General features: G+C 44.2%; 1 protein-coding gene and 1 non-coding gene across 3 annotated transcripts in view; one reads left to right on the top strand and one right to left on the bottom strand.

The window, feature by feature from the left end:
• Positions 1 to 12,171, top strand: part of DCAF4 (DDB1 and CUL4 associated factor 4) — a 35,099-nt gene extending 22,928 nt beyond the window's left edge. For both annotated transcript variants that reach the window (XM_053601642.1, XM_053601641.1), the window contains exons 9-14: positions 3,328 to 3,407; positions 5,530 to 5,628; positions 5,753 to 5,850; positions 6,921 to 7,094; positions 7,441 to 7,555; positions 9,720 to 12,171. In XM_053601642.1, coding sequence (XP_053457617.1) covers positions 3,328 to 3,407; positions 5,530 to 5,628; positions 5,753 to 5,850; positions 6,921 to 7,094; positions 7,441 to 7,555; positions 9,720 to 9,913 — 760 coding nt within the window. In that variant the 3' untranslated portion in view covers positions 9,914 to 12,171. The remainder of the gene's footprint in view (positions 1 to 3,327; positions 3,408 to 5,529; positions 5,629 to 5,752; positions 5,851 to 6,920; positions 7,095 to 7,440; positions 7,556 to 9,719) is intronic.
• LOC128595214 (small nucleolar RNA SNORA32) lies at positions 9,591 to 9,711 on the bottom strand. The gene has a single exon (XR_008382863.1). It is a non-coding gene; the product is annotated as a small nucleolar RNA SNORA32 (small nucleolar RNA).
• Positions 12,172 to 14,061: the final 1,890 nt, after the last annotated feature.

The following is a 14,061-nucleotide window of genomic DNA, read 5'->3' as shown; positions in this document are numbered from 1 at the left end:
GACTAGTAGGAGCATGAACTTAATGCAGCAGAGTGAGGAAAGGGATTGAAGAGACAGGTTTAGGTTCTAGCCTGTGAATCCGGCGGTAGAAGGACCAAGGATGGACCAAAAGAGGTGAGTCAGAGGCCAAGGAAGGAGTGTGTCATAGAACCAGGGTTATGTGGCCACAGGGTGGGACTGGCTTGTTTCCATCAGATTTAGAAACTAGAGTGTTAGACCTTGGTGAGAACATTTCATTGGAAAGATGAAGGTCAGGCCTGAAAGAAACATAAGGCAGTAAGGATAAACATAGGCTTCTCAGGAAGGAAGTTTGGCTGTGAAGGGAAAGGAAGAGAAATCAAATCAACCAGAAGACAGACAAATAGGTAAAGGAGATAAAAAGGCAATTCGAAGAAAAGGAAACCTAAATGACTATCCTGTGACTTGTTATCCCCACATGTAGTAAGGGAAAAGCAACTTAAAATATTAATAACCAAATTTATGAGGGCTGATAATGCCAAGTTTTTTTCAAATGTGAAGAATCTGGAAAACTGCTGGCATAAGTAAACTGATATTTTTAGGTTGACGATGTATGTCCCCTGTAATCCCACCTTAGGTACAGACAGTAACACAGTGTGTTCAGACTGCAGGTTATGATTTGTCAGTGAGCCATTAACTCAATTTATTGAGAAGTGGGTTTTTTTTCTTTTTTTAATAGTAATTTACAGTAGACTTTTTTATTTTTTATATCTTTATACTATAAATTCTTAGGGAATAGGTTTCCACCAGTTCAGGCTTCTTTCCATTGGTTCTCACAGAGTGCACTTCTCTGGGTGGGGCAGGCTGGTGCTTTAGTTAAACCCAGGTACCTTTTTCTTTGGCTTCTTTTTCTGATCATTTTTCTTCACGTGTTTCAGGAAGCTATCTCAGCTCTTAGAGTGCTTAATATGCACATCAATCCTCTTAGTAAGAATCTTGCCCTTGTTTACAACAATGTCATCAGCATGCTGGGGAACACTGTAGACTCCTCTAGCTTTGCCATGGTCATATGTGTGGGGCATGCCTGATGTCTACAATGTCACCTTTCTTGTAGATTTGCATGTCTGTGGCCAAAGGAACAGCTCTTATGTTTTCTAAAAGGCCTAAAGAACATGTACCGGGTGCCCTTCCTCTTTCTCTGTGTGTTCATCATTTTTGTGAATAACTGAAAGATGGCATCTCTGGCCGGAAGGAAAGAGAAGTGTTTTTTTCTTAATGAAATAACTAGAAAATAATTAATTTAATAAGGGCTAATATCTTATGAAACTTTTGTTTTAAATATTTGTGTATATTACATCTCAATGTAAAATGAAGTTCTTACTATGGGTTTCAGAAACTCTACTTAAGAGAAACTCCCACACATGAGTGTGGGAAGTAAAGCAACAGGAAGAGATGGCCATTCCAGCAGCAGAGCAAAGAAACTGAAAATAGCCTAGGTGCTGTCAGCAAGAGAGACTGGCTATATTGTGGTATATTTGCAATTTATCTAGTCCATCTGGACTGGAACTGTGTGCATCAACATAGATGAATCTAAGGGACAATGGAGATTGAAAGTTGTAGAAGATTCTCATTGCAGTGCCACTGCCATGCGTTTTAAAAATAAGCTGGCTTAGGTGCAGTGGCTTGTGCCTATGATGCCAGCTACTTGGGAGGCTGAAGGAGGAAGACCACTTGAGCCCAGGAGTTCAAGAACAGCCTGGGCAACATAGTGAGAACCCCATCTCTACAATTTTTAAAAGTTAGCTGGCATCAGCCAGTTGTGGCTCACACCTATAATCTTAGCTAGCTGACACTTCAGGAGACCAAAGGAGGAAGAATACTTGAGGCCAGGAGTTCAGGACCGGCCTGAGCAAGAGCAAGAACCCTATGGTGCCCCATGATTGCCTTAATGTACACAGCTATGATTTAATAATAATAATAAAAAAAAAAGAGCAAGAACCCATCTCTACCAAAAATACAATAATTACCTGGGTTTGAGCCTATAATTACCAGCTTGAATTACCAGCTACTTGGGAGGCTGAGGCAGGAGGATCACGTGACCCCAAGAGTTTGAGGTTGCAGTGAGCAATGATGATGCTACTGTAGTCTAACCTGGGTGACAAAATGAGACTCTGTCTCAAAAAAAAAAAGTTATGGTGGCATGTGCCTATAAGTCCTAGCTGCTTGGGAGGCTGAAGTGGGAAGATCCGCAAGCCCAGGACTTGGAGGCTGCAGTGAACTATGATCATTTGCTAATACTCCAGGCTAGGTGACAGAGTGAGACCTCATCTTTTACAAAAAAAAAAAGTAGTAAGTTAAGGCCAGGCTCATTGGCTCATGTTTGTAATCCTAGCACTCTGGGAGGCCGAGGTGGGTGGATTACTTAAGCTCAGAAGACCACCCTGAGCAAGAGCAAGACTTCATCTCTACTAAAAAATAGAAAAACTAGCTAGGTATGGTGGTGGTGGCCTCTTGTAGTACTAGATTCTCAGGAGGCTGAGGCAAGAGGATTGCTCAAGCCCAAGAGTTTGAGGTTGATGTGAGCTGTGACCCCATGGCACTCTACCCAGAGTGACAGAGTGAGACTGTTGTCTCAAAAAAAAAAGAAGAAAAGAAAAAGATTAAGCTGGGCACAGTGGCTCACACCTGTAATCCTAGCACTTTGGGAGGCCAAAGCTGGTGGATTGCTTGAGCTCATGAATTTGAGAACAGTCTGAGTCAGAGCAAGACCTCGTGTCTAAAAAATAGCCGGATGTTGTGGCGGGTGCCTAAAGTCCCAGCTACTTGGGAGGCTGAGGCAAGAGGATCACTTGAGCCCAGGAATTTGAGGTTGCTGTGAGCTAGGACACCAGGGCACTCTACTATGGGTGACAAAGTGAGACTGTCTCAAAAAAAGAAGTTAAAACCAAATGGTACGGGCAGCGCCTGTGGCTCAAGAAGTAGGGCGCTGGTCCCATATGCCAGAGGTGGCAGGTTCAAACCCAGCCCCGGCCAAAAAAAAAAAAAAAACCAAATGGTACTATACAGTGTTAATGGACAAATACTGAAAATATAGCATGGGCCAGAAAGAACTTCTACCAATTTGAGAAGGGCAATTCCAGGTAAAGGGAAGGGAGAATTAGACTGGGAAGGAGTCAGAGAAGGCTTTTAACTGCTTCCATGAATTTTCCTTTTAAAAAAAAAAAGTAAATGTAAACGTGTATAAAATCTGGATATTAGGTGTTATTCTTCGTCCTGCTTTGTGTGTTGCATAATTTTTTGAAGGGTAAATGCCCATACTTCTCCTAGAGGGGAGCCTTGTACTTGACTATCCTTAACAGCTTTTTCTAGGCTATGCCTCATGGGCCTTGCAGAGACTCCAGGCTGTGCCACCCTGCTCCCCGCATCATTGTTCGTCAGTAGTCACCCAGGTACAGGGTCCTTTACCTTTCCAGAAGTCAGTGCTCTGTGAGAGGTCTCTTGTCTTCTGCCCGTTGCAAGCTGTGTTGCGGTGGCTCAGGGGACGTATGAGGACCACAGGCTGGCTGAGTGGAGTCAGTGCTTGCAGGGTGGGGACACTCTAAAGAAGCACTGTGGGAAGATTCTATTTCTGTCCCAGGATCAGGACCAGAAACATGCGTTTTTACAGTGTCTGCTCCTTTTTATATTCCTTTTGGATCATTTCAGCAGCCAGAGTAGTATTAAAGTGTAAGTAACCAAGCTCAGCGCCTGTAACTCAAGCGGCTAGGGTGCCAGCCACATACACCGGAGCTGGCGGGTTCAAATCCAGCCCGGCCCACCAAACAACAATGACAACTACAACAATAACAAAAAAAATGGCCAAGTGTCGTGGCAGGCGCCTGTATCTCCCAGCTACTTGGGAGGCTGAGGCAAAGAGAATCGCTTAAGCCCAAGAGTTGGAGGTTGCTGTGAGCTGTGACGCCACGGCACGCTACCCAGGGTGACAGCTTTGAGACTCTGTCTCAAAAAAATAAATAATGTGTAAGTAACCAATTCAAGAGATCAGAGCATTAATTTGGCCTGCCTATACAGATCATTCAGAAAACACCTATTAAGCTGCTACTGTATGACAGGCACTAATAGAGATACTTACAGTCTGACTGAAGGCAGTTTGACTACTCCTTCCTGGCAGCATTCTAGATACTAGGTTTTCAGTGTTTTGGAGAATTAGTATCAATAAGACAAGGATCGAGCCTCTAAACTTGCAGGCTACCTGCAGACCTGCCACAGATCCCAGCTCTGCCCTCTACCAGCTCAGACTGCTAAAGCCTTCTGTAAAATGAAGACAGCACCACTCCGTCCTCCATCCGCTTCCATAGACAATTGGATGAGCTCATGCACACTTGGCCCAGTGCCTGGCATTTCTTCACACCGTGAGCTTATGGGGGTGTGTCTTATCACTATTTTATAGATGAGGAAAACGGGTTCAGAATTTGCCTTACAAAACTAAATGTTAACGTTAGAAATCAGGATAGTGGTTCCCTGGGTAAGGGGAGTTAGGGAGGTAGTAAATGGGAAAGGAATATGAGAGGGCTTTGGGGTACTGGACTGTTTTAATTCTTAACCTGGGGAGTTAAGAATATTTACGTTGTGCTGGCATCAAGGTTCACACCCTGTAATTGAAGCACTCTGGGTGGCCAAGGTGGGTGGATTGCTTCAGCTCAGGAGTTTGAAAAAAGCCTAAGCAAGCGCAAGACCCCATCTCTACTAAAATAGGATAACTAGCTGGGCATTGTGGCAGGCATCAATAGTCCCAGCTACTTGGGAGGCTTAGGCAGGAGGATCTCTTAAGGCCAGGAGTTTGAGGTTGTTGTGAGCTGTGACACCTAGGCACTTGACCCAAGTGAAGCTCTCTCAAAAACAATTTTTACTTTGTGATAACTTCATTGAACTATATCCTTATGATTTGTGTCCTTTATTAGTGTAAAAGTTTAGTTTTAAAATGTCTTCCTTGGCTTGGCACCTGTAGCTCAAGCGGCTGAGGCGCCAGCCACACATACCAGAGCTGGCGGGTTCGAATCCAGTCTGGGCCTGACAAACAACAATGACAACTACAACTGAAAAATGGCAGGGTGTTGTGGCGGGTGTCTGTAGTCCCAGCTACTTGGGAGGCTGAGGCAAGAGAATTATTTAAGCCCAAGAGTTGGAGGTCGCTGTGAACTGTGATGCCACGGCACTCTACCCAGGGCAACCGCTTGAGGCTCTGTCTCCAAAAAATAAATAAATATAAAATAAAATGTCTTTCTTGAGATCACAGAGCTGGAAGTGTGATCTGGGATCAAAACCACCTTATCTGTGGATACCACACTGCCTCCCTATTAGCTGATAGTATTCCTAACACTACTGGGAATGTTAACATACATTAACTCTCAGAATAACCACTTTTGAGCCCAGCTGAGTGTCTCTCTCTTGTAACCATGAAACCCAGAATGGAGCAAAGGAATAGACCTTTGCAGCAGCTCTGGGCAGCTAAGGGTGTTTCTGTCCTACCTGGATGATAGCTATGCTCTATATTCTGATTCTGATTAGCAGGAGTGGACCGGCCTGGCATGCTCTGCAGTTTCCGGATTCCTGGTGCCTGGTCCTGTGCATGGTCCCTGAACATCCAGGCAAATAACTGTTTCAGTACAGGTGAGCCTGCCTTGCCAAGGTGCTCAGAAAAGAGGATTTAACAGACCTTAAGATCCCATCCAGCAGTCCCCTCCCCCAGGCTACATGTAACTTTGTCTTACCTGCCCATCTCTGTCTCTGCCAGGCTTGTCTCGGCGGGTGCTACTAACCAATGTGGTGACTGGGCACCGGCAGTCATTTGGGACCAGCAGTGATGTCTTGACCCAGCAGTTTGCTCTCCTGGTTGGTCGGATTGGGAAGGGTAATACAGAGTTGCCAAGAATAGAAATTTGGCTAGATAGAAATTGGATTCCCCTGTGTGGTATCTTCTCCTCCCCCTTTTATAGGGGAAAAAGAGCTTCAGAAAGGATTAATAGATCACTTTGTGAATATGTCTAAGCCAAGTGAATAGTGCGGCTGATCCAGAAAGGCCTGCCTAAGCTGGCTTTAGAATGAATTATTAGTGATTCTTGGGTACTTGTATTTAACCAGCAGGACAAACCACTTTTAAAATGTATACTTTAAGTACCAATTCACAGCACTTAATAGTTTCATATATAATTCTCAAGTTGTACATTAGTCCAGGCATGGCAGCTCACCTCTATAATCTTAGCAATCAGGGAGGCCGAGGCAGGAGGATCACTTGAGCTCAGGAGTTGGAGACTAGTCAGTCTCTAGTAAAAATAGAAAAATTAGTTGCCTGTAGTCCCACTACCTGGAAGGGTGAGGCAGGAGGATCAGAGTGAAGACTGTGTCTCCAAAAAAAACCAAAAGTGTTCATTTTATATATAAAATCAAAATTTTAGTAATACTGTATTTCAAAGGCTTCCCTGTGGAAAATGCTATCTTTTTATGAAAGTGAGGAGGAAGGAGTCTGTTGACCTGCTTTGGCAGCAAGCACAGAGTTCATTATTTAGGCTTGCTTTGGCTATCTGCCCCTCTAATAAGAACCCTACAAATTCTTATTTGAATCTCTGATCTCCTACTCCACACTCATCATCCCAGTCTTACCAAAGACCTTGGTGGAGACAGGGTGCTCTCACTGGGGTTTCACAAACAGGATGAAGGGGACGGTGCAGCCAGCTGTGTCCTGTGTGTTCCCTAAGGAGAGGATGCTGGAGGACACATGGGATCCAGTGTTGTCCTGACTCCATTGAGACCCAAAACCTGACCAAAACATGTCTCCCCACACCTTCTGACCCAGGGGCTGCGTGAGGGGAGGCAAGAAAGGGATGTATTCAGGAGGATATGCTCTTCCCAGTCTCAGGGGGGTATAGTAGTATCTAGGCACTAAGCAATCCCTCTTCCCATAGGCTCCTTTGCTGTTTAATGGCTGTCGCTCTGGGGAGATCTTTGCTATTGACCTGCGCTGTGGAAATCAAGGCAATGGGTGGAGGGCTGCTCGCCTGTTCCATGACTCAGCAGTGACCTCTGTGCAAATTCTTCAAGAAGAGCAATGGGTGATGGCATCAGACATGGCTGGACAGGTAAGGAAACACTGCCCTTCTGAAGCACAGAATTGTGTGTCCCAGAGCCCTGCCAGGTAAAGGGGTTCTGCAGAGGAAACCTTTGTGCCAAGATAATCATGCAGGAGAAAGGTAGCTGGAGACCAAGCAAGTTGTAGGCTGTCCACAAGAGCTGCTTTGCTGCTCACATGAGCATAATCTGGGCTAGAGTGAAGAGGGTGGGGTTACCTGGTCACCTGCTTTTGATAGATTGAAGGGCTCGGGAGTTTGAAATATAGACCTTCATGACCTAAAGAGAGCACTGGAGACCTTCTCGCTCTACTGGCTTCACACCTAGGGTTTACCATGTGCCTGCTTCTCCCCACAGATCAAGCTGTGGGACCTGAGGGCCACTAAGTGTATAAGGCAATACGAAGGCCACGTTAACGAGCACGCCTACCTGCCCTTGCACGTGCACGAGGAAGAAGGAATCGTGGTGGCAGGTATCACTCAGCCCCAGCAACTCAGCAACAGAGTGGTGGTTACTCAGAAGTAGAACTGAAACAAGGGACGGTTGAGTGGGGAGACAGCATTTTAAATGTCTACCAGTTAGAGAGCCTCTATCTCCTGTCCACATGTAAGTGGGACATGACATGATGTTTACCACATTAGCATTTAATCAACACTTCAGAAACAGGCAGGTGAGGTGGGGAGGGACCTGGTTTTGGAGCTTGAGTCTGTTCATCCGGCCAGCAGCATCTCATCATGCACAGGTTTATCTAAAAATGTGGGCTCCCTGTTCTGTTCACATTTGCATCAGGGATGCAAAAAAGTTAGGGTCATTGTAAAGTAACTGCTTCCTTGTCCCTTTACCACCATCCCCGTATGACAGCATGAAAGATGAGTGTTTCTACATGTGAAATAGGCCCTTGACATTTAAGAAATATGTTTTTAGTCTTCATGAATCCTCAAGTCTGGTAATACTATATTTCTACAGAAAGTCCTTACTTCCCATGAAGTGCTTTTGTGGCTAAGAAATAATCATTTTGTTAGAACTTTTTTTTTTTTTTTTTTTTTTTTTCTTTTTTTGTAGAGACAGAGTCTCACGGTACCGCCCTCGGGTAGAGTGCCGTGGCGTCACACGGCTCACAGCAACCTCTAACTCTTGGGCTTACGCGATTCTCCTGCCTCAGCCTCCCGAGCAGCTGGGACTACAGGTGCCCGCCACAACACCCAGCTATTTTTCTGTTGCAGTTTGGCCAGGGCTAGGGTTTGAACCCACCACCCTCGGCATATGGGGCCGGCGCCCTACTCACTGAGCCACAGGCGCCGCCCTGTTAGAACTTTCTTAGTCATACTACTCCTATCAATGCCAGCACTTCCTTTTAAAATCTATTTTTCACAAATTTTATCTCAGAAGAGCTTCTGTGTGCTAGAAAGTAGAGAAGACCTAAGCTGCGTTGACAGGCAGCTGCAGGTCGTCATCAGCATGTGTCTGGGCTCCTATAACCCTGGTTCTGTGCACATTCCTCAGAATTTAAAAGCCCAGAAGACTGAACCATTAAACCAAAAGAGCTCTGGGGAGAGTTGTCAACCTGCTCTGTCCCCAGGATACAATGAAGTCAACACATCTTTCTGATTATTGTTTCAATAAGAAGGACATCAGTTGCCTGTTTTCCAGACCAGGTGGGCTGGGCTGGGCTCCCACTATATCCCTTGATACCAAGAGAAACAAAATGCCCAGCTGTTAGCCAGGATGCCTTTTGAGCCACACATAGCATTTCACAGCCAACCAGTGCATCCTGTCACTTTAAATACCTATAACTAGTTATAGTTCTGGAGCACGGGGTGACTTGTTATCAATAGAAATACTTGCTGTTAGTGAGTGTGTGTTTTGGCGCTCATGAAATCATGGTTAGCTCTAAACAGTCTTGAGAAGGCATGTCTACATGTACATGTTTCCTTTTGCATTCTATTTTTTTTTTTTTGGTGTAAAAGTTTTTTTTTTATTATGGCAGTAGGAGAAATTAATAAATTTTTATTTCTACTCGGGAGGCTGAGGCAAGAGAATCGCTTAAGCCCAGGAGTTGGAGGTTGCTGTGAACTGTGTGAGGCCACGGCACTCTACCGAGGGCCATAAAGTGAGACTCTGTCTCTACAAAAAAAAAAAAAAAATTTTTATTTGAGGAATTTCACGTGATTCTCCTTCTGCTGTCCATCTCAATGGCTGGAGTCACCGAAGATTTACCTTCAAGACAGCCCTTTTTAATGAACAGATCCTCAATCCACAGTTGTCCAGTTAGCCCTACATAATAACAAAAGTTTATATCTCCAAAGATGATCATATAAAACAAGCCTCCCTTAGCTCCACAAACCACCTATTTATTAGCTGTCCTGAACAGTTAGCAAGAGATCCAGGCATGCACTGTTCCTGCTGTAAAACCTATTAGACAATCACAGTTGCTTGCTTTGTATTTCCACTTGGACAGTGTCACACGCAGGCAACGGAGGGAAAACCAGTCTAATAAAGGGTTAATACAATGTCCCCAGTAGGTTGAGTGCTACCAAAATAGCAGATAGAAAACCTAGGGGAAGTTTTTTTATGGTCATGTCCACAGCAATTGAGTCCTTTTGCATTCTAACCTGCCTGTCTTGCCTCTTGTATAGTGGGCCAGGACTGCTACACAAGAATCTGGAGCCTCAATGACGCCCAGCTGCTCAGAACCATACCTTCTCCGTACCCCGCCTCCAAGGCCGACATTCCCAGCGTGGCCTTCTCTTCTCGGCTTGGGGGCTTCCGGGGAGGACCGGGGCTGCTCATGGCTGTCCAGCAGGACCTTTATTGTTTCTCCTATGGGTAGTTCTGTGGGTGCAGCCAGAAGAAGTGTCGATTTGATTAAGGGGAGTAAAGAGAGGCTTATGACTATGACACAGATCCCATCCATCTGGCTGCTGAGGGCAAGACACTAAATTGTATGTGGAGATGCTTCAGTAAAGTTGTTTCGGTTAAATAGTGTGCTCAGAGAGCTTGAAAGTCCTTTTCATAAAAGGGACCTATTTTTCTTGTTAAATTCCATAGAATAGTTAACACCCACCTTTCTTTTTTTCTTGTTTAAAAAAAAGAATTTAGTTCTAAGGACTAAAGATGGTGAAAACTAAAATAACCAAATTAAAGCTGCTGCTTTCACCACAAGCTGTTGGGAGGAAACCTAATGATGAGACTGGTAAGGCTGCTTGACTAGTTGGTGCCTGGGCCTCATGAGGCATGGTGAAGCAGGAGAGGAGAGAAGGGGAGGCCATTTCACTGGGGTCTCTACACAGAAATCTAAGGCTGGAGTTTAGAATCATTAAACATAGCTTTCTTAAACTCAGTATCAATAGCAAATCTCTGGATTCTTTTTTTGTTGTTACCATAGACATTAGGAGGAATGATGAATATTCTTAAATACTGTAAGTTTCAAACAATCCTTAATTTGCCCTTATTGAGACACCTTCCAGAAAGCAGGGTACGCAGCTCCAGATTGTAATATGGTGACATGAATGTCAGATTTAAGGGCCTAGTGTCAAACAAATTTGGCTTTGACGTTTTGTAATCTAGCAGTGGCAGTTGGTAAAATGTTGATACTAAGTATTAAAGAACTTGTTTTTCTACCAAACAATAAACAAAAAAAAAGAACCATGGTACAGCATATTGTTTCTGTTAATGATTTAGGAGATGATGAAGTTTGTGCTGTAGAAGCAGCAAATGAGCTGGTCATGTCAGATCTTTGGTGAGACTGAGACCAGCTTTAATATCCTTCAAGAGAGCCCCACGTGTGACTTCCTAGACCCACTCTGCCCTTCATCTCCACCCTGCTTTACGTACCCCTCAGGACACTGACTTCTGGATGACCCACAGAGATGGGCTTAGCCAGTGGAAAGTATCAGCAGGAAAGCAGAGGGCAGGAGTGTGAAATGGGAGTGTTAGTTCCCTGACTTCTTTCCTGGTGGGCTGTGGGGGCTGTGACCAAAGGCCACAGCTTCTTTTGGAGAGCTCTCAGAACTAGGTTCCACTAACTCTGCTTTCCATTTGCCTCTCAGACCTGTGGCTGGTGATTGACCCTCACTCTTGCTGGCCTCAGGGTGCATCAGTTAAACTCTCTTCACTTACCCCGTGAATGAATGGTCCTACCAGAACCCTGACAAATACAACTTACCATATAGAGAACCAAATTTTTTAAAAATGAGAATATCAGATTGGTTATCTGATAGATGAGCTAACTACATGTTACAATTAAGTATTTTTGGTGTCTCACATTTGAAAAAGAACTTAATCCCATCCATGTTATTTGATTTGTTCTTAGAACTCAAGATTCACCTGTCTAGGGAAAAAAAGAACTCCTCAGAGAGGTAAAGCCAGCACTATAAAGAAATAGGGGCACAAGACATCCAGTGACATGTATTGATCACAGTCCTACTATTAAGTGGAGGGCTGAACTCTGACCCTCCCCTTCTTCACATGCTTTTCCCTTCTGCTGACTGAACTCCTGTTTTATCTATCACTCAATGTGCTGTGGAGAAATGAAGTGACTTCGCGTGAATGTAAACTTGTGAGGCTAACATTTCATGATACTTAATCACTAGGTAAATGAAATTTTTTGGTACTCTCCAATAGTTAAGAAGCTTGTTAGCTACCGAAGTTCTCATGTTTATAATTGTTTAGATTTATCCCTGCAACCCTGGCAAGCTGATGTGCACATACATCTCTAGGAAATATCTACACATTAAAGGGTCCAGGTGACCACTGTCACTACAGGGTCTTTGGATTAAGTTTGGTATGCCAAAGATACCAATGAGCACAGTGAATGCTGAGTCACAACTGTAACTTTCACCATACTTTTGTTCCTCTCACATTTCCAAGATACCACACAGAACATTCAAGGACATTCATTATTGGATCTGAAATTTAGACTCTGGTCTCGCACATTAATGCAGAGCTTCCCATTGTTCTATACACTCTCAGCACAGCTGTGAGTCTGCGGGTGACTGTTCAGCTCAGCTCTAGTCTCTCCCCAAATAGTGGAGACAATGCCAGATGAGTTGTGACACAAATGGCCCTATCTCCATGTACCTTTTGATTTTTTTTTTTTTGCAGTTTTTGGCCAGGGCTGGGTTTGAACCCGCCACCTCCGGCATATGGGGCCAGCACCCTACCCCTTTGAGCCACAGGTCCGCCCTCCATGTACCTTTTGAATTCTTTTATCAACTATGCCATAGCCCAAATTTCTTGCTTAGGTAAAACAGTGCTGGACTGAAATATTTTGTTAGATTTCCCAAAAGAAGGTTGTTCAGAACTTCTAACTTCAACTCAGCAACTTGCTCTTGGTATCTAGTTGACAATCACTGCACCTCACCTTTGGTCTAGGTTGTATGCAAAGTGGATAAACTTGTTGATCCGACATTTTGGTCTGTTTGCTTGTTAATGTGGTATCATCATAACAATACCTTTACAAGGCCTTTTTACTTGCACGTCTATTCAAGCACTCTACCCTGTTCCTCAGGTGACAGGCAGAGAGTGATAGCAGTGCCAAGCTAGGATCTAATCCTTGCAAACCAGCCTGGTGTTTGCTTGCCCACAGCGTCCTAGAGATGAGAGAACAGTGGCACACCCTGGTTATCTACAGCACCCACAAACACCTGCTTCACATTCCACATTGCTGTGTTGTGACTGTAGAATTCAGCTGGCCTACCTATGCTCTGGAGAGCATGGACAACCTCCCAATGTCTCCTAATGAGGGTCTCCAGAAGTGTCCTTTGAAACTAAGCTCCAGATCTGTCCTTGTCTAATAAATCTTTCACATAATCCATCTGGAAAAACTGTTTCTTCTCATTTCTCCATTTATATGGCAAAAACTTTTAAGTCTGTCCTCTCCAGTCTGCCCTACTGCCTCAGGAAGATCCTGTTAAGAGATAACCTGCTTTCAATAGTTTCCTGTGCCTCAGAATAGAATGTGTGGCTTTTGTGATTCAATCACATACTTCTGTCCTATTTCCCCATTTCTGCCTTCCTCTTGGTGTTCTCAGGACACCACATTCCACACACACTGTTCCTCCCTGGGGCCTATGCTTTAAGTCCCCCTCCATTCCTCTTCATCCAGGAAAATCAAAGTTTGAAGGCTCAGCTTGAAAGACACCTCCTGGGAAATTAGTTTTCTCCAGCACTCAATACAACTAGATAACTTGGTATAATGAATGAATGATTTAAAAAGAAAAATGTTTAACAAGCAAGCAATGTAACCTGCTTCTGTGTAACATCAATGAATCCCCAAAAATTAAAAAAAGAAAAAAAAAAAATTTTTTTTTTTTTTGAGACAGTCTCACTGTTACACTGGGTAGAGTATAACCTCAAACTCCCAGATTCTTGCCTCAGCCTCCCACCCACATAGCTGGGATTACAGGCACCAGTCACAACACTCGGCCAGTGTTTATACATATATATATATATAACTATATATACAAAAGGAAAAACTTTAGCCAAAAATTTTTTTTAATTATTATAATCCTATGAAGTAGGTTTCTTTCTTTTTTTTATGAGACAGTCTCACTTTGTCACCCTCGGTAGAGTGCTGTAGCGTCACAGCTCACAGCAACCTCCAGCTCTTGGGATAGGGTAATTCTCTGGCCTCAGCCTCCCAAGTACCTGTGCCTACCAGCGCCCGCCACAGTGCCTGGCTATTTTCGTTGCAGTTGCCACTGCTGTTTTAGCTGGCCGGGGCTGGGTTCAAACCAGTTACCCTTGGTATATGGGGCCAGCGCCCTACCCTGAAGTAGGTTTCTGATTTACATAAGAAAAAGTAATCTCAGGAAAGCTGATTTGCCCAAGGGCTTCTGCAGATAAGCAGCAGAGCCAGCTGGGTCTCTTACTCAAGTCCAAGTATCTTGTCAGGCCCCCTATGTTGGACAGAATTTTTTTTTACTTTTCTGAGTAAGTTTAAGAGCTCTTGGAGTCCAATTCAATAGTTTCTCTCCT

Source organism: Nycticebus coucang, chromosome 9 (assembly GCF_027406575.1).
Source record: "Nycticebus coucang isolate mNycCou1 chromosome 9, mNycCou1.pri, whole genome shotgun sequence".
NCBI lineage: Eukaryota > Metazoa > Chordata > Mammalia > Primates > Lorisidae > Nycticebus > Nycticebus coucang.
Note: the sequence above shows the minus strand (reverse complement) of the source record. Positions and strands in the feature narration are given on the sequence as shown.